Source organism: Psammomys obesus, unplaced genomic scaffold, assembly GCF_907164565.1.
Source record: "Psammomys obesus unplaced genomic scaffold, mPsaObe1.curated_primary_1811, whole genome shotgun sequence".
NCBI lineage: Eukaryota > Metazoa > Chordata > Mammalia > Rodentia > Muridae > Psammomys > Psammomys obesus.
This window is the reverse complement of record NW_026596147.1, coordinates 3,984,290-4,004,502: the sequence shown is the minus strand read 5'-3', so window position 1 is coordinate 4,004,502 and position 20,213 is coordinate 3,984,290. Positions and strand designations below refer to the sequence as shown.

At 42.9% G+C, this 20,213-nt stretch overlaps 1 protein-coding gene across 1 annotated transcript; it reads right to left on the bottom strand.

The window, feature by feature from the left end:
• Window positions 1–1,270: 1,270 nt before the first annotated feature.
• Window positions 1,271–13,219, bottom strand: Triml2 (tripartite motif family like 2). Its single transcript, XM_055593556.1, has 7 exons — window positions 13,043–13,219; window positions 12,472–12,567; window positions 10,849–11,043; window positions 8,875–9,015; window positions 5,799–5,821; window positions 5,320–5,420; window positions 1,271–1,818 (listed from the first exon to the last, which is right to left on the bottom strand). The coding sequence occupies exons 1-7, from the start codon at window positions 13,217–13,219 to the stop codon at window positions 1,271–1,273; spliced, it is 1,281 nt and encodes a 426-aa protein (XP_055449531.1).
• Window positions 13,220–20,213: the final 6,994 nt, after the last annotated feature.

Here is a 20,213-nt window from a genome sequence, read left to right as displayed (position 1 = left end):
TTTGGTTTGTGGGGGTTGATTTCTTGAGTTCTTTAGATATTCTGGATATTAACCCTTTGTCAGATGTGGGATTGGTCAGTGTCTTTTCCCAATTTGCAGACTGTCTTTTCATTCTATTGATAGTATTCAATGATTTACAGAAGCATTTCAGTTTCAAAAAGTCCCTTGCATTAAAAGATCATCCTGAGTGAGTCACACTGACCCAGAAAGACACATAGTATATACTCACTTATAAGCGGATTTCAGTCATATAGTACAGGATAGGCATACTGCAATGCACAGACCCAAGAAGATAAGCCCAATGGGCATCTTAGGCTTCATGTCGGCCCACTAGTTGGGGGAGTGGAGGATGTCTCTGACGCAGACTATGTTGCCTGCTTTCTGATCACTCCCCCCTGATGGGATTTCCCTACAAGGCCACAGGGGAAAAAAGATGAACTCACTCAGGCCTCATGTGAATTGGGGTGTCTGGGTAGAGGATGCTCCCTTATTCTGAGCAATAGAGGACAGGGGATGCGGGAGGGAGGGACCTATGACTGAGATGTAAATTGAATAAAAAAACATTCTCTCCCTCAAAAAAATAAAATGTGTCTACAGCCAAGCAGTGGTGGTATACACCTTTAATCCCAGCACTCGGGAAACAGAGGCAGGTGGATCTTTGAGAATTTGAGGCCAACTTGATCTACAGAGGTAGTTCCAGGACAGCCAAAGCTACACAGAGAAACCCTGTCTCCAAAATAAAAAAAAACAAACAAAAAGTGCCTGCAGTCCAAATCCTAGTTTTCAGTAAATGACTATATTCATTTATTCTCTAATTTTCCAGTCATATGATATATATATGCATGTGTATATATAGTGTTACCATCCATAATTTGTATTTATTGCACTTTATCTATCTATCTATCTATCTATCTATCTATCTATCTATCTATCTATCTATCTAAATAGGGACATTAACGCCTGCCACATGTGAATGTTAGAGGACAACTTTCAGGAGTCTGTTCTTGTGGGTTCCAGGAATTGAACTCAGGCTGTTCCTGAGTTCAGAGTTCAGAGGACTCAGCCTGGTCCTCTGAGTCATCAGATGACCCGTCATTGTTCGACTTAAGTAGAACTCCTTCCACTAAACAGCTAGTTGAAGGCCACATTCCCGAAAAATCTCAAGGCTTTATTGGCTTAATTACATAAATGCTTTTTACAGTCTTGATTTCCTGGTCTCCTTTGGTCTTGGGTGTCACAACCAGGAAGGTAGAGAGCTAACAGCAGCATTTCAGGAATGAGTTTGAGGGAGACTGAGAGTAAGAGAGTCTGAACTTGTGTTTCCATTTGGAACACAAAGAGAAAATACAGGTTTAACTGCTCCTCGAAAGGTAAGGTCAGTGAAACTATAAATAAGGGATCCCTCTGTCACGTCGTAAAATGATACCTGCTTATAACCAAAGTCGAGGAAGACTCCAACTTTGTACATTCGCTTTTTCAGGCAGAGCTTTCTTAAGGGAGGAAACACCCAGAAGGTGTACTCACCCCCCATCATACAGCCCGTGAGCATAACTTTATCTCCAGAAGCCCCCAGCATGCTGTTCTCTTTCTCCGTACAGTCACATATGCCCAACTGCCACTGTGTGGCCTGTCCCACCGACACCTCCCAATAATGCCTCCCAGAGTTGAAGCTCTCTGCACCCAACACGGAAGCACTGAAGTCGAATGTCCCTGGGGTGTCAGGCACACTCTTTGGTGTGTCTCTGAATCCCACACTTCTCAGGTCCTTAGATAAGACTAGGAAGGGGTGGGCTGTATCTGGGTCCAAAGTCACATGTCCTGCAGGAAGAGAACTTCAATTAATCTTAGGGTTTGGCAAAACTGTGCTGGAGCAACAGTTTCTAACAAGTAGCAGGTCCCCAGGAAATGACATACAACAGGGGTAACTAAGGAAACCTTGAAAAAGAGACACAAAGCTTTACTTCAATAGGTGGACATCATGGGAGAACTATGCTGATATAACTAACAACAAAAAGGGGTGTTGTCTGCTGAGGAAGAAAATAACAAACACATGGTGATAGAATAAGAACAAGTTCAGAAGTTTTTCAACCCACGGTCTGTAGAATTGTGTTAACAACCAGGCACACCTAGATGTCACTTCAAACCCAAACGATATCCCTTGTAGGGATTTCAATATGTATGTCTGCCATAGACTCACATGAGAAGGCTTAACCCATGGGAGTAGCACTATTAGGCGTAGCCTTGTTGAACAGGTGTGGTCTTGTTGAAGGAAGTGCGTCACTGTGGGGGGTGGGCTCTGAGGTCTCCTATGCTCAAGCTTCCCCCAGTGTGGAATCCATTCTGCCTGAAAGTCTCCAGCACCATGTCTGCCTACAAGCTGCCATAATGCTAATGGACTAAACCTCTGAACTACAAGTCAGCCCCAATGTCTTTATAAGAGTTGCCGTGGCTGTGGTGTCCCTTCACTGCAATGAAACCCTAACTAAGACATCCCCTAAAGATGTTTTCTAAGCACTACTGTCTGCTAATATAACATGCTTGGGTGTTTTCCCATCTTGAATAATCGCTGAGTGTGATATACACCCTTAGCATTAAACAGACCTCAGAAACATACTACAGAGGTTAGGATCCCTAGGGAAATCCTGAGGTGCCCAGAACATGAAGCACAAGGTAATTCCTTTTAACTGTAAGAAGGTGATACTTGTATATCAGACTGCTTTCCCCACCAAATATTGTGATTTTTCCAGAGCTCCTGAAACACTCTTTTTACTGCTTGCATTGCCTCCCACACATGACATTACCTAGCCTCAGTTTTAAACACCCTCTGAATGATCATGACCCACTGCCTAAAAAAAAAAAAAAAAAAAGAAAAGAAAAAACAAAACAAAAAAACCAAACCAGTTAGAAATAATATGGGAATTTGAAATATAATAAACCCCAAAGGTGACTTCAACCAGACCCCTGTCCAATTCAGATATCTTAGTTACTAGCATCCATATCCCTTTCATTAGACTAATTCAAAATATTTATTTCTAACATCAAAACCAGCAGGTCTGTGGTGGTTTGAGAATGGTCCCTAAAAGCTCATGTTTGAATACTTGGTCCTTAGTTGGTAGATTGCCAATTTGGATTTCTTAGTTAATAGTATCCATATCCCTTTCCTTTCACTAATAAAAAAAAAATATTTATTTCTATCATCAAAACCAGTAGTAGGTCTGAGTTGGTTTGAGAATGGTCCCCTAGGCTCATGTTTGAATACTTGGTCCTCAGTTGGTAGAACTTTGGGAGCACAATTAAGGTGTGGCTTTGCTGGAGGAGGTGTGTCACTGAGGTGGGTTTTGAAGCATCACCAGAATCCTATTTCCACTGTGTTCCCTGCTTCATGGTTGTGGTTGGAGATGTGATCTGCCTCCTTCTGCCTGCTGCTGCTCTGGCTGACCATCATGGATTCTAAACCCCTGAAACCGTAAGCGGCAAATAAAATCATTCTTTTATAAGTTGCCTTGGTCCTAGTGCTTCATTACAGCAACAAAAAGATAACTGGCACAAGATTTTTACCCCCCTCCCTTTTTTCCTGAGACAGGGTTTCTCTGTGTTGCCCTGGTTGTCCTGCAACTTGCTCTGAAGACCAGGCTGCCCTCAAACTCATGGAGATCAGTCTGTCTCTGCTTTTCTGAGTGCTGGGATTAAAGGCCTGTGCTCCCATGCCCCGCTGAATTCTGTTTCATTCTTTCTTTTTCTTCTTCTTCTTTTTTTAAAATCTATCTATTTACCTACCTACCTCCTATGGGTTTTGGAGACCGGGTTTCTCTGTGTAGACTTGGCTGGCCTGAACTCACTTTGTAGACCAGGGTGGTCTTAAACTCACAGAGATCCACCTGCCTTTGCCTCCCTCAGTGCTGGGATTACAGACATGTACCACCACACCCACTGAGTTCTGTTTCTTAACTTCAGTAAATTAACTTTAGCCCCTGCCCTGTCAGTCCATTATTAGAGCAGCCACATTGCCCATTTTTAATTGTAAATTTTCTCACATTCTTAATACCTCCAGAAGACTAGCAAAAGCAGTGTAAATTCCCTCTGAGGGTAGGTGGGATTGTTGGGTTTTAGGTCATATTCATTCCTAGCCTCAGGTATCCCCTATCTCAAAAACAAAGATACTCCAGTGTTAAAAACCAGTAAACCAGTAAGACCAGATGAGCAGTGGCAGTATACGACTTTGATCCAGTACTCAACAAGCAAAAGCAAGTGGATCTCTTGAGTTCAAGGGTAGCCTAGAGTAGGTTCTAGGATAGTCAAGGCTGCACAGAGAAACCCTGTCTTAAAAAAAAAGATTAAAAAAAAGATTTACATCACTGAGGGTGGTGGCACACATCTTTAATTCCAGCACTTGGAAGGCAGAGGCAGGCAGATCTCTGCATTAGAGGCTAGCCAGCTCGACAAAGTGAGTTCCAGGACAACCAAGGATACACTGAGAAACCATGCCTAAATAATTAAATAAATAAACAAAACACAACAGCAACAAAAACAAACAAACAAACAACAAAAAACAGAATAGAGGAATTTTAACTTAGAACATGGCTGTTCTGGTAAGAGATCACATCCAAAGATCTAGGTCTGTGTGATTCCTCTGGAATACTAACACACCTTTAATCCAGGAGAGAGGCAAGCAGCTCTGAGTTCAAGGCCAGCCTGGTATAGAGCAAATTTCAGGTAAAGAAAAGCTTAGGTCCAGGCATGGTGGTACATGCCTTTAATCCCTAACTATGAAGGTAAAGATAGTTTATAGAAGGAACCCATGTTTTAATGTGTTGTCTAATTGAGTAGCAGAAAAAGTGATGAATCAGAGAAAGATTTGACAGATATAATATGCCCAACTCTCATGAGAAAAGAGGGGAAAGGGAAGCTACTTAAGAAGCAACACAGAATGAGAGAGAGAAGAGACAGTTTTCACTGGGACAGTAGTAGAGAGATAGATTGCAGAGAGAGAACTCAGGTGAAGACCAGATGGGACAGAGAATGAGGAGGAGCCAGAAGATTAGAGCAGTTAGTTTGAGGCCAAGCAGCGCAATACAGGGGCTGAGAGAGAAGCTAGATTGAATAAGTTACCTGGGAGAGGAGTTTGAGCCAGAACAGCTGAGTTGAACCAGCCAGCCCAGAGCTCAGTTAGAAAGGGTGATCTTCTAACACCATAAAAAATTCCTAGAGCATCTAGACAACTGAAAAATGCGCATAAGCAGATTTTTCACTGGTGGTGGGATGGCCACATGATTTGAAAACATGAATTGGTCATTCGGTATTCATGGATGGCCCACTTACTTTGGAGCATCGGTAGTGCATTGCTCATCCCTATTATCTGGCACGAACTCAGGTCTGTGATCTGAGCTGGCTCTAGGCTCTGAAGCAGTGCAGACTCACTCCTAAGGAGATAAAAAAGGGACACTTCCAGTTGTGTACACTCTCATTAACTTTTATTTATAGATATAACCTCATTTTTGCCCAGCATTCCCATCTTTCATGTGTCCAAGAATCAGACCCATTTTCACCCAACTGTTTCCAGAAACTCACCTTATATGTGTGTGTGTATGTATACATATGATTTATTTACTTTTATTTTAAGTGCATTGATGTTTTGCCTGTATGTCTGTGTGATGGTGCCAGATTCCCTGGAACTGGAGATACAGACAATTGTGAGCTACAGACAAATGTAAGTGCTGGGAATTGAATGTGGGTCCTCTGGAAAAGCAACCAGTGCTCTTCTTAACCACTGAGCCATCTGTCCAGCCCCCGAAACTCACCTTTTTAAGTAGCACTTTGCATTCTAAGGGGGGAATAAAAAGACAAGATTACTGTTGGATATTTGAGTGAAAGTATTTATAACTCATGCCCAAGATACTAAAAAGTATAACACTGTGTGTGTAAACACACAAGACTACAGTAAAGCAGTAGGCTCTTTCTCACTTTCTTCATTCTCTCTCTCTCTCTCTATCTCTCTCTCTCACACACACACACACATGGAAAAGCCAGAGAAATAATTTTGCTCTATTCCTAAGAGAAGTATCAGCTATACCTCACCCTGGCCATTTATTCAGAACATTCATCTTTTAAATGGTACCCACATATTTGCTTTCTGTCGCTGGGAGGGTGAGACTTGAGCAAAGCAGATGGAGGCCCATTAGGCCAAGAGGGCAGTTGGATCCAGGTCAGGAGCTGAAGATAACTGGGTTGCACCTGCTCCTCTTATCTGGAAATAGGCTAGGCTCCACAGTTGAACTATTTCCTTGGGGGCAATCTACAGGGGCTTTTCAGTGGGTTGTTTTGTTATTTACTTTCAAATGCTTTTAAATTTTTAAATATTATGTGTTGGCGTTAGGTCTACAGCAAAGTGGTATTGGCCTAGTAGCTTAATTCCCGTGACTACCATTAGCATATATATATATATAAAATGAATGAGCACACCAGCTTTTGAGATAAGTGCATGTGGGAAAGAAGGAAATGAATAGAATTTAAAGGACACTAACTCACTGTTGATTTTAGTGACCAGCTTTTTGAAAAAAAAAAAAATGCATGTTTATATATAACATTTCACACACAGTCCATTCAGGCCGTACTAAAATACCCTAGCCAGAATACCTTGTTACCATAGGAATCTTTATCACACACTGAAGGCTGATATTTCACAGATGCGGTACTTGATGAGGTAGCTTTTACCTCACATGATGAAAACAACCAGGGATCTTTCTTAGAACTTTTGATAAAGTCACTATTCCATTTAGGAGAACGTGACCTCACACGCCAGTCACCTCCTGAAGATTCCCCATCCCCAAAACCATTGGCCCTGCAGATGAGGATTTCAGTATCTGCAACATACGTGAACATTCAGACAACAGCATACACTATCCAACCTCCCACCCGTTTCCAGGTTACCGGTTGTTACTCTGTGGAGGATTTTTTTTTTTTTTTTTTTGTCTTTTGACAGGATCTGTGAATGCTAATGAGCATGCACACTTACATATCAATTATCTCCTAAAACTCGAACCAAAAGCAGTTTTGAATTACTCTTTGACCATTCAATGAGCTACGCTAATGACGATGTCAGGGCCTGAACATCCATTTCATTTTTTTCATAGATTATTCCATTGGATGGCTGTAAAACTCTTTAACTAATTTCCCTAGAGAGGCACATCTCAATTCAAACTTAACTGTTTTGCTTTATTGTTTTCCAGACGGCTATCACATTGAAGCCCCAGTCTGTAACTCAAAGCAACTCCCCTGCCTCATCCTTCCAAGTTTTGGCAAAATAGGCCCCAAGTCACTATGTCTGGCTTTCAAATATACTGAGATAATTTATCATTTTATGAAACAGCTCTAAACCACAGCAGGATGTGCTGGGGGAGTCATAAAGTGTGGGTGTATGGTGTGTGACGCGTCACTCAGACAGAATGTGACAGGCTCTTCAAACATCTGTGTTATGGTAAAACTGATCTCTAAGTCAACTCTTTTAACATTGTAAAACATACCTAGAGAGAACATCTATCACCCCCCCCCCCCCAACACACACTCACACACCAAGGCTCAGGGATCATTCAGAATAGGGGGTTAAAGTGTAGGAGCCAGAGGCGGTGGATGACTACGAGGAGACATTATCTTTTTGGACACAGCAGGCCAGTTGCATATACGAACTCACAGTAGTTGTGATGAGACATCCATAACCCTGTGCAAGCCCAAGTTAGACCAAGGCCAAGCTAGACCAAGTCCTAGCATGGAGAAGGGCAAACAACCTCACCCCTTGTCATGGAATTATTAGAAACTGCTAGCTGCTGGGAGAGGCAGAGACTGTTTGCTTTAAGAGTGTAGACCCTGGTAAAGCAACTGCTCTCCAATGGAAGACCATACATCCAAGAATATTTGGGCTGGTCTTGAAGGATTAAAAGGAAGGAAGGAAGGAAGGAAGGAAGGAAGGAAGGAAGGAAGGAAGGAAGGAAGGAAGGAAGGAAGGAAGGAAGGAAGGAAGGAAGGAAGGAAGGAAGCTGGGTGGGAAGAGGTTTTACAGTTCTGAAAAGAGTTTGGGAGGCTTGAATATGACCAAAACATAATACACAGAACTCTCAAAGGACATTTTATTTAAGACAAGGTCTTACTATGCAGCTTTGCTGGCCTGGAATTGGCTACATAGACCAGAATGGCTTGAACTTACAGAGATCCACTAGCTTCAAAGGACCCATTCTTAATAAAAGGAAACACAGTATATTACCATTATCTTTCTATCATGTCCTTGTACAGTAAAACACCAGAACTTACTATCAATTATCTATGTTTTGACCTATACTTCAATACTCTTTCTATCACCATTTCCAGCTTTCCCCCAGTCTTTGTTAATCATCATTGTCAACTTGAACGACATCAATTTAAGTTCTATATATGAAGAGAAATCTTATACTTTTCTTTCTATGCTTGGCTCATTTAACACATGGATCCCAAATTTCATCTAAATTATACCAAATAACAGAATTTTACTTTTTCTTTCTTTTCTTTTTTTTTTTTTTTTATGGCTTAGCAGTATTCCATGCATGAGTTATATGCATCACATTTCTTTACTCATTCCTAGTACTGTAAAAGTTTCTTTGGCATACTAATTTCATTCCCTTCAGACATATGGCCATTGTGGAAGCTTAGTACTGTTCTCCGTATGTCTGGACTGATTTACAGCCCCACCAACAGTATTCATAATGCTTTTAGCAGGGGAACAGTGACTGCCTAGCCTTTACATTGGGTTGAAGATCACTGGACCTGGCATTCTGGAAGTGACCCTTAATGAGTCCTGTACTCTTCAGTTCTTAAATGCTGTTAAGAAATGTTTTTTTCCAGGCTTACCTGGATCAGGGTTATGGCAGGTTCTCCACACTTCTTCTCCAGCTCCATGATGATCTTCTGGAGGCTGCAGAGGTGATCACAAACCCAGGCTTCGCTCGCCTTCAGCTTGCTCACGTTCACTCTCCCCAGGTGCCTAAGTCTCTGTAGATGCATCTCCTCATTACCATTTAGCAATTTCTACCTTTAAAATTTTCTTCTAAATTTTATGTGCATTGGTGTTTTTCCTATATGTATGCCTGCGAGGGTGTCAAATACTCTGGAGCTGGAGACAGAGCCATTGTGAACTGTTAAAGGCATTTATACCATGCCCTTTTTAATTTACTTGGCCAGGAAACCTGCTTTCTCTTAGGAAGACATAATCAGGTAAAACCATGCTTCTTTGTGAAGCTGGGTGCCTTTCAATAGACACCTTTGGCTGGTATGATGGCAGCACATACCTCTTATCCCAGCACTTAGGAATCTGAAATGAGAGGAAGAAAGATCCAGGCCAGCCCAGACTACAGAATGAGATTTCATTTCCAAATAAACAAATGATGCTTATTGTTTAATACAATAAAGTTAGATAGGCATTTGTCTATTTAATCTTTTACTCAGATCAACAAACATGACACCCTAAACTCCACACTCTTTCTGCTGAGACATTTTGCTCAGAAGTTCAATGTTTTACCACTAATTAAAATTATAATTAGGGTATGGTATCCCTTTAATTGCAGCATTCAGGGACAGAGGCAGGTGCCTTTGCCAGACCCAGACCAGCCTGTCCACAAACAAGTTCCAGGACAGCTAGAGCTATACATGGAGACACTATCTCAAAATATGTTGTTGTTGTTTTTGAATACAGGATCACTTTGTATATAGCCCTGACTGTCCTGTAATTCACTGTGTAGTACAGGCTGGCCTTGAACTCACAGAGAACTACCTGCCTCTGCCTCCTGAGTGTTGTGATGCACCACCACACCTGGTTAGTTAAAAATAAATAATAATAAAACTTATACCTTAAACAGTAATTAGCAGCTATGCTTGCATAATTAGGCCACTGATGCCTGGCTTTCATTTTTATCCTTCTAAAGAAATTCCACTTAATCTCATTAGCACATAGTTGTATTAATTGGGAAAGAGATGCAATACTAGATTTTATCACTTGACAACGTGTTTCTGTCTTACAGAATGAGTCATTGACACACAGAGTCACGCTAACCCTGTCTTGTGGCAAGCAGCATTCCTAGTATAGCTGCAGTCCATTCTGCAAGCCTCTTACAGGAGGCTACAGGCTACATTTCATCTCCTGTTGCCATTAAAGAGCACAACAGTAATAACGGTGTCTGCTACTTACACACCGCTAAAAACCTACAAGGCACTGTCTCGGGGCCCTCTGTAGATTATCTCAGTCAAAACTCACAGCAGAGTTATGAATTAAGAGGCCATTGCCATTTCCATTCCACAGCTAAACAAACCGGGTTAGACTTGGAGTCGCACAGGCCCAAGGCTACCTAAAAGCTAGTAGCTACTAGAATGCCAATAAGAGCCTCAGGAACCTGTCTTATGAGGTTAATTCTCAACGCGGTTTTGGACAGAAACAACATTAGTGCTGTGTCTTTCCGTGGACATAAGTGTATTCACAGTATAATATGAGATAATGAATATATACAAATGAATGTATGGGCCTACTTTCTTCCGGCCTTGTCTACATGTGTGTGTTTGAACAGAGTCACATGTCTTCACACATGTGGCTATCACTGGATAAATTCTTCTGCTTTTGTTTTTTGAGACAGGGTTTCTCTGTGTAACCTTGGCCATCCTGGAACTCAATCTGCAGACCTGGCTGGCATTGAACTCATGGAGATCCACCTGTCTCTGCCTCCCCTCCCGGAGTGCTGGAATTAAAAATGTGTCCCCACCCAACCCTGTATCACTGGATAATTTATTTGGGAATGGACACACTGTTTAGCTGTTACTTCCAGAATATTCTCTCACCTGTATCATTTCCTGGGACTTCTGCATGAGGTCACTACTAAACTTCATCAGCTGGTTCTGATTGGCTCTTCTTAAACCCAGGTCAAATTTGCAGGTGGGCAGCCTCAGAGACTGCAGTTCCATCTCTTCAGTCAGCAAAAGGAGTCTCGTCCTATACTCAGCCTTGATCATCTCTTCAAATCTCTGCTCTTCTTCCTTCCTCAGAATGTGAATGTTAGATTTCAGGTTAAACAGGATAAACTAACAACAGTTGTGCACCCCTTTAACCATAGAACCACAAGGAGACATAAAACATGAGGGGAGAAATAAAAGCCGTAACTCTAAACGATAAAGGTGATTCAGTTAAGATTCACCAGGATAGCAACAAAATCAGAAACTCAATTTTGTGGCTTGAGGAATGTTCACTGACTATAGAGCTGAGGAGGCAGGCTTAGGTCTGTTGCTATAGTCTTGGGGCACCTGAGGCTGAGGCAGGGGACTGTGGTGTTTGGAGACCAGTATGAGCTACCTCAAAAACCAAAAAAACTAAGGGATCTACGAACCTCTGGCAAAAACCATCAGGATCTTTCTTTAACATGAGCAAAGTTCTTTAAAAAAGCACATTTTGTTTTGTTCTTTGTGAAATAAAGTCTGGCCTCGAACTTGCTGGTAACATGATTGCCCGTCTCTTTGACCCTCTCACCTCCACCTCTCTAGGACTAGGATCACAGATATTTCCAAGCCCAGTTTTGCTACAGACCAAACCCAGCGCTCTATGCATGCTAAGCAATTATTCTACCAAATGACCTACACCATCCCTGCCAAGGCCATGGTGGTTTTGTTTGTTTATTTGATGTTTGAGAGCTTTCCTTTTGAGACATGTCTTGCTAATTTAGCTCAGGCTTGCCCACTGTAAATCACTAGGTAAGTTCAACCTGTACCTTCCCAACTTTGGGAGCTATAAGCATATGTTCCTGCTATTGTTTTTGTTTAAATCATAAGAAAAAAAAAAAAAAAAGAAAGAAAAAAACATGGGCTGGGGAGATGGCTCAGTGGTTTAGAACACTGGCTGCTCTTCCAGAGGGCCCGGGTTCAATTCCCAACACCCACATGACAGCTCACAACTGTTTGTAACTCTAAGATCTGACACCCTCACAAAGCTATACTTACAGGAAAAACACTAACTCACATAAAATAAAAATAAATACATTAACCAGCCCCCTAGATCAAATTAAACTAAAAAAGAAAATAGGAGGATTTATTTCTAACACACACAAAAAGATATTAACACTTTGTCTTCTGTTTCCTCAGTCACCTTTAAACATGAAATTTCTTTCTTTTTACTTTGGAGAGTTTCTTATCAAGAAGTTAACTTTCTGGGATAGAGATGGCTCAGCACTTGCTGTTCTTGCAGAGGAGCCAAGTCAGCTCTCATGCCAATCACTCCAGCTTCAGGGGACCCGACACCTGCTTCTGACTTCCTTTGGCACCCAACTTATGTGCTCACACATATTTGTAAATAAACCTTAAAAATAAATATGATAAGGATAAAAGGAAATCTTCCCTTGGTGGACTTGAAATACTTCCTGCTTTGCCACTTCATTGGTAGACTCCGCCCTCCCCAGCATCAGAGTAAAACTTCACCTGAATAATCACCATTCTCTCCTGCTCCTCGGCCAGTAAGCTCTTTGCTGCTTCAACCTTCTCCCTCAACATAACCAGTGTTTCCTGGAATAACTTCTACAGAGAAACAGATCACAGAATTGCAGGTAAGTTCACTGTGTGAGAAGAGTATTTCCCTAGCCAGCAACCCCACCCCAGAGGGTTTTTATGTCCTCTGCCTCCCTAATGCTGATACTAAAGGTGCAAATATCCCCGACCCCACCCCCCAGTGGGATTCTTATACCAAGAAAACAAAAAAGTTCGTAGCTAACACAACCACGTGTTTTCTTAGACTTAATGTAGAACGTTTAGTTAACCCCCCCCCCCCCCCTTTCTGCATAGCACTGGCTATCCTGGCTGCAAACCAGGAAGATCCTCCTGCCTCTATCTCCTGAGTGCTGGGATTAACGATGTGCACCATTGCCCAGTTTGTAGTATTTCTAAAGCGAAAACCAAGAATTGTTTCTGGAGAACCACTATATCTGTCTGGTCAATCAATCAATAATCCATCAGGAGTTGGCTAGGCTCCTTTAGATTTTTCCTTCAAGCATACCCTGTAATACTCGGCGGCCTCTGGTATACCGAATGCCATACGCTGCTTGTGCTCTGGAGACTGGACATGTGTGCTTGAAACTATGATTTGGTCGTCATCACAGTCATCAGGGTTCGTTCCACAGCAAGCCTCCTCCGTGATGCTACACATTAACCGGGGCTCAGGCATTTGGGACATTCTGGTCAGTATCGATCCTTGAATACTGAACTACTTGTTTCTCATGTGGACTTCTTCGCTGCCGATGAAGGGGATAAGCAGTTCTTTTGTGATCTGAAGCAGGCCCACTTGGCACAATCAGTCACTGCAGTGGAGCAGAATCCCACTAGCTTTTCAGTAGTTCTGGGCTGAGGAAGGACACAGGGTTGTGGCAGTCTTCCTGGCCAGACAGGCTCACTCACGTCTTCTGACAATTCAGCAGTAGCTTTGAAGAGTAACTGTAAGCAACAGCGGCGCACATTTCTCTACGAGTCAACAGAAGGCAAAATGGGAGCATGAGGGAGAGGAATGTAAACGCTCAATTGAGGCGAAGTCACACAGACTATACACATGGTATAGTCTGACTTTCCCAACACCAAGAGAGAGACAATGAGGGGCTCTCTGAAGGTGTCTTAAAGCAGAGGTTACTGAAGCCAGGCGTGGTGATACACACCTTTAACTCTAGCACTTGGTAGGCAGAGGCAGTGAACCTTTGTGAATTGGAGGCCAGCCTGGTCTATAAAGTGAGTTCAGGACAGCCAAGGCTAACACAAAAAAAACAGAATATCCTGTTGGTCAAGAGATGACTCAGGTTCATAAAAGCCAATTATTCTGGCTTCGGGGAATCCAAAAGTTCTGACCTCCTTGGGTACCTACATGTACCTGTACCAAGCCACACCCTGGGACACATAATTAAGAGTGAAATAAATACCACACGGTGAAATGGTGCACACCTTGGATCCCAGCACCCAGAAGTAGGCACATACTACTGAGTTTGAGGGCAGCTTGGTCTACACAAAACCCTGTCTCAAACAACTAAAAAATACATACCTAAATTTCTTAAAACAAAACAAAACCAAACCCACTGTGCTCAGATTCTTTCTTTTTTTTTATTCTTTTCTTTTGCAGCTCTGCATCCTCAGTGCTGAGATTAAAAGTGTGTACCACCATGCCCAGCTACATTATATCTTAAAGTAGAGAGTTGGGAGGGGTTTTTTCTTTCTGTTTGTTTGGATTTTTTGGTGTTTTGAGACAGGGTTTCTCTTCGTAGTCCTGGCTGTCCTAGAACTCGCTCGGTAGACAAGGCTGGTCTTGAATTCAGAGATACACCTGCCTCTGCCTCCCAAGTGCTGGAATTTAAGGCCTGCCCTGGTGGAGTAGAGGTTTTGTAAAGGATTTTCCAGGCCTGGTTCTCATTCTGCAATTTCCATCACTCTGGAGGCTCAGGCAGGTAGTTCAGAGACAAACTGTGTTAACACAGTATTTCAAAAACCTCACTTACTTTTTTTGACAGCTGATAAATGGACTGTGACTCGACACCCGAGCAGCTTGGCTTAGAAGCACAGGACTTAAGCTATTTTGGAGGCCAGACCAAGATCATAAATTGAGGTTTACCTGGGTCACAGACCGAGTCCACGGTCAACATATATGGAGCTTTCCATCAAAATGACAAAAAAAGAAAACAGGGCTGCGGGTGTGGCCCACTGCCTACCAAGAGTGAGACCCTGGACTTAAACCCCAGTACCTATAAGTAAATAAATACAATTCAATGCAATAATGCAAAAAAAAAAAAAAAAAATCAGCTGGGATGATTACAGGAAAATAAACAATGACCTGGAAGTAATAGTAGAACATTCTCCATTTTTCCAAATGATTACCTGTGTGAGGTCAGAGTTGAAGCAAACAACTAAAACCATCTATTACTAAAGACAGAATGCCAAACAGATACCAGGAAACAACCTTTTTGACAAGCCATAAATGGGAAAAACAAAAGCGACTAAAGCCTGTAATCCCAGCATTTGGGAAGCTGAGGCAGGAGGACCAGGAGTTTAATGCACCCTAAGCTAAATAAAATCCTATCATTAATCATTGAGAATTTTGGCCTTAAAGCGCATATTCTCTCAAAAAGGGATTTCTGGCAAATCATTTATGATTTTAGTAACTTTGTAAGACTCCTAGCCACAAGGGTTATATAAATGTGCATTTTAAGCAAAGTATAAGGAAGGTATCAAACTTTTGGGTTACTGCCCACTGACTGGGTGAGAAGTACTATCATTAAATACTCTTTATTATTATTTTTACCTTCCAATGATAAAGAGCCTATTCACTTCTCTTATCCACTTTTTCTATCAGAGTTTGAATCAAATTTAAAGAGATGGTTATTTATCTACTTAACAGTAGCCCCTCTGAAGAAGTAGGAGGTCATGCTTGTACTCTCAGCACGAGCGGTGAAGACAGGAGGATTGCCACCAGTTTGAGGCCAGCCTGTGCTACACAGTGTTGAAGGGCAGGCAGCCTGGCTATATAGTGAAGCCCAGGATGGAAAAACAAAAATAAAAACAAGTAGCCCATGAATTGCAAATACAATTTCCTCTACTCACAGTCTGTGTGGGTCTCTGAGATCCGGGAGAGCTTCCCTGGTCTGGCTTCCGGGAGCTAGTAGTCAGCCTACTCCAGAGACAGACAGGCTGGCTGCCTAGTCGCCCTCAGCCTGCGCCAGGGAAGCTCTAAAGATCCTATTAGCTGATCCCACCCAGGGCTCAGCATTCTATTTTTGTCTCTGTCCGGTCTTTTTCTTTTCTTTTTTGAGACAGGGTTTCTCTATGTAGGCCTGGCTATCCTGGAACTCGCTCTGAAGACCAGGAACCTCCAACTCACAGAGATCTGCCTGCTTCGGCCTCCTGAGTGATGGGATTAAGGACGTGGACCAGAATCTCCAGATCCAGGGATATCGGAAGACTGAGAACCGGTATTCTTCCCATTAAGCATCTCCTCCTTTTAGTTTTGGGGTGTCTGAACAACTTCACATGCAGAAAAGGTTTACTCATGGGTCATTTTTCACAGGGAATCAAGTTCCTTAGATCTATGTATCCGGCATATTAGCTACTCAATAAGTATTTTGAAAATAATCAAGACACGTGATGGCATCTTCCTTTTATCCTAGTATTCAGGAGGCAGGAGCAGATCTCTGCAAGAGGAGAGCCATGACCACCTGAGACTTTGCCTTACAAAAAAGTGCATATGTAAGGCCAAGCAGTGGTGGTTCATGCCTTTAATCCCAATGCTCTGGAGGAAGAGGCAGGCCAGCCTGGTCGAGGAAGGGAGATCCAGGTCAGCCACTGTCTCCCCAGTACTCGGATTAAGTGTGCCATCACATCCATCCTGAAAAACAGTATTACTGTCGGGGGTGGGAGGCACTTCGACCAATCAACAAAAGGTTAAAACAAAATCAAAGAAGGCCAGGTTAAAAAACAAAACAAAACAACTTTTTTTTTTTTTTTTTTTTTCTTAAACAAAACCAATAAATTCAGGCCAGGCAAGTGGTGACACACACTTTTAATCCCAGCACTCAGGAGGCAGAGTCAGGCAGATCTCTGTGAGTTGGTGGCCAGCCTGGTCTACAGAGCAAGTTCCAGGACAGCCCTAAACTACATAAAGAAACCCTGTCTCAAACAAACAAACAAACAAAAAAACCTAAATGCAAAAGAACAACCACAAAACCAAAAAACAAAACCAAGGAATTCCTTGCTTCCATGCTTGTTTTCCCCAACTGTTTTATTTTCCTTTGTCCTGCCTTCCTCACGTATTCTTTTACCCTTTTATTGCAGCTCTCACTAATCTATGTGCCACTACCACCTACCAACCAATCACCCATCTATCAAGCTGCCAGGGATACTAAAATTAAATTGAGGAATTTGATTAGGCAGGATGGCTCACACGGGCTTATAACTCCAGCCCGGAGGAAGCTCACTGAGGCAGGGGGACTGCTGTGAGTTCAATGCCACACCAGCAGTCTAAAGCCAGAGCTTGTCTTATTTTTAAAAGTTCCAGCTTTTTTTAATGGTAGCCAAGGATTGTCCTCGGGTTCAAGGTCGGCTTGGCGGGCCTGTGGAGTTTCAAGTCCCAGGGCCCACAAGCTGACTCTCAGCCATCTTCGGCTCCAACTAGATCCAACACCTTCTTCCGGCCTCCCTGGGCACCACGTGGTGCCCAGACACGCGTGCATTCAAAGCTCCCCCACACACACAAAAATTAGCTAATTTTTAAAATAAAAAGTTAGCCGAGTGTGGTGGCCAACGCCTTTAATCCCAGCACTAGGGAGGCAGAGGCAGGAGGATCTCTGTGAGTTCAAGGACAGCGTGGTCTAGAAAGCAAGTCCAGGAGAGCAGAAACCGTCTCTCGTAAAAGCAAGTTAAATTAAAAAATAATACCAATAAAGCAAAAGCTTGGGCCGGATTGATGGCTCAGTGTGTGAAGGCAGGTTACGCCATGCCTGCCGACTGAATCCGATCCCCAGAACGCGGGTTGGAAGGCGAGAACCTACGACTCCGGCAGGCCAGACTGCCAGGCCTGTCTCCACCCAACCTCCAGCCCCGCACAGGCGCACACAGAATCAACACTTAACAAAAAGAAAAAGTTCAGTAGCTGAAAAAAGTCACGGTTACGGAAACGATGCACAACGGAAAACTCACCTCACTTTCCTGAAACCTCAAGGATTGCCTTCAGGGGAAAAAGCGTGCACAGCCCAGACCGGTTAAGTCCGTGCAGGCCTCCCCTTCACCGCTTCGGGGAGACCTGCCATTCCGAATAGGACCACTAGGAAGGGTCTGGAAGCAGCAGCTCCAGTTGGTTAGCTCCTGGCCCCACCTCCTGGACTCAGCAGGGTCCTGGTGGGGTAGGTTAATTCACGTTTCTAAAGAGGTTTCAGAAAGAAATCTGTAAAACTGTGGTTTTGGTCAGCCTGATGGGTTAGCAGTCTCCGGGAATCTCTGAGTTGGAAAGGCTGAGACTGGAGGACTGCTGCTTTTTTGAGGTGGGCCAAAGCTAAGAAGTGAGTTCCAAGCAAACAAACAACACTGCTCATTCAGTCATCATGGAATTTTATTAAGCAATTAAAAAAAAAAAAAAAAAAGCCGGCACAGTGGGCACACTTTTAGTCCCAGCACTCCGGAGGCAGAGGCAGGAGGGTCTCTGTGAGTTCGAGACCATTCTGGTCTATAAAGAGAGTCGAGGACAGCCAAGTTTACACAGAGAAACCGTGCCTCAAACAAACAAAGACCCCCAAGCGAGCTGGTGACAATATTTAGGATGGTGGTTCGGGTCCTGCCTGAGCTTGATTATGCCAAGAAAGCAAAAGCGTTTTTCAGTAGCCTCTCACAGCTAGGGGACTGCTCCCACCGCTGTGGCCACCGCATGGCCCATACCTAATCCATCCAGCCGCAACTCCCAGCACTTCCTCTCTCTGACAGCCCGGGTACAGTGCCTGAGCTGACCACCCACACAGCCCTGTAAAACTCCATAAGCTTTTGCAGCCAGCTCTGTCCTCTTCTCCGAGGAGCCCGGACGTTTGGCATTCGGAACGGCTCATTCTTTCCACCCACATGGGTTGTGTTCAGAGGTCCCTTACTGTACCTGCTCACAGGATAGCCACAGCTACATAGAGAGCCCCTCTCTCTGTCTCTCTCTCTCTATATATATATATAAATATAACAGGAAAATGGGTAGAAGTGAAAAGGATTATATTGAGGTGGCCCAGGCTCAGAAAGATAAGCACCATCTGATCTCTCTTAGACGCAGCCCCTAGTTTCTAAGTGTTACTCATATTTATGTATGCTGGAGTGATTGTGTATGGGGCTAGGAAACGGGAAGCGAGTCCGAGAGAGGAACAAAGGCTTTAAGTGTGTGTTTGTGTGTTTGTGTGTGTGATAGAGCACATGGGAGCACATTATATATATAATGCCATAAGAAAACCTGCAATGCTATAAAGTAATTAAAAAGAAATTAAAGAAAAAAAACCAAAACAGCAGAAAAAGTACTTTCAAAGTAGAGTCTCCTGTATATTGTGACAATTTGTAGGAATGCAGGCCATTAAACTAGTAACCGGAACCCCACCATGCCTTCTTCTTAGCCTCAACCTCTTATCTTAAACTGGTAAATATTCTTTTGCTGGAGAATAATGACTCACTGTCTTGTGGGTCTCCAGAATGTTTTCTGTGGAGGGTCGGAGTGCGGGGAGGTCACTGCGTTGTGAAGAAGATAACTGTCTGCCTAAGGACTTTGTCCCTGATAGGACGGGGAGGAGGCAATCCTGGCTAGTCGGCAGCTGGGCCCAGTGAAGAGAAGCTCTGCCTGGTTTCCTAGTCTTACAGTTCTGTCTTTGATAGGGATTATATTTATACGCCAATCCTTGCTAAGCAAAGGAGAGAGGTTTTTAAAATTTTTATTTTTATTTTTCTAAAGTAGTTGACAAGACAGCCAGCAAATCCTTCTTTCTACCTGGCGTGCAGATAAGATTTAAGCCTAGGCATTCAAGCCTAGCACAACCCTTCTCTCCTATCTTAAGAGATAGTCCTCTGCACCCTGGCTCTAAACTGAATTCTTCAGCCTTCCTCAGATAAACCACCTTCATTCCTTTATATTTCTTTAGCTTAGAGAAGTTTTGTTTTGTAAAATACCTAATCGTTTCTCTTCTAAACTTGGGGGTAACAAACGTGTGAAATTTGGGCTTTTTTTTTTTTTTCTGGCTGAGCCTCATTTTGCAGCACAGTGCCCCACCCCCCATGATTCTCCCACCTCAGCCTTCAAAAAGTCATTCAAATTCTCACCATTCCTTTAGCCTTCCTAGAACAGTAGCTTTTTTTTTTTTTAAAGGATCCCTCCCTTATGACCGACTCAAAGGATAAATCCTGACAAAGTACAGTCCTCAGGTTCTGAAGATGCTTACAGTTGCGCTTAGTTTTGTACTACATTAAAACTGTTAATTATTGAAAATTATTGAAAATCTGGGCTGTGGTGACACACACCTTTGATCCCAGAACTCAGGAGGCAGAGGCACATGAATCTCTATGAGAAAAAGGCCTACCTGGTCACAGAGAAAGTTCCAGAACAACCAGGGCTACACAGAGAAACCCTGTCTCAACAACAAATTCAAGAAAGAAAGAAAGAAAGAAAGAAAGAAAGAAAGAAAGAAAGAAAG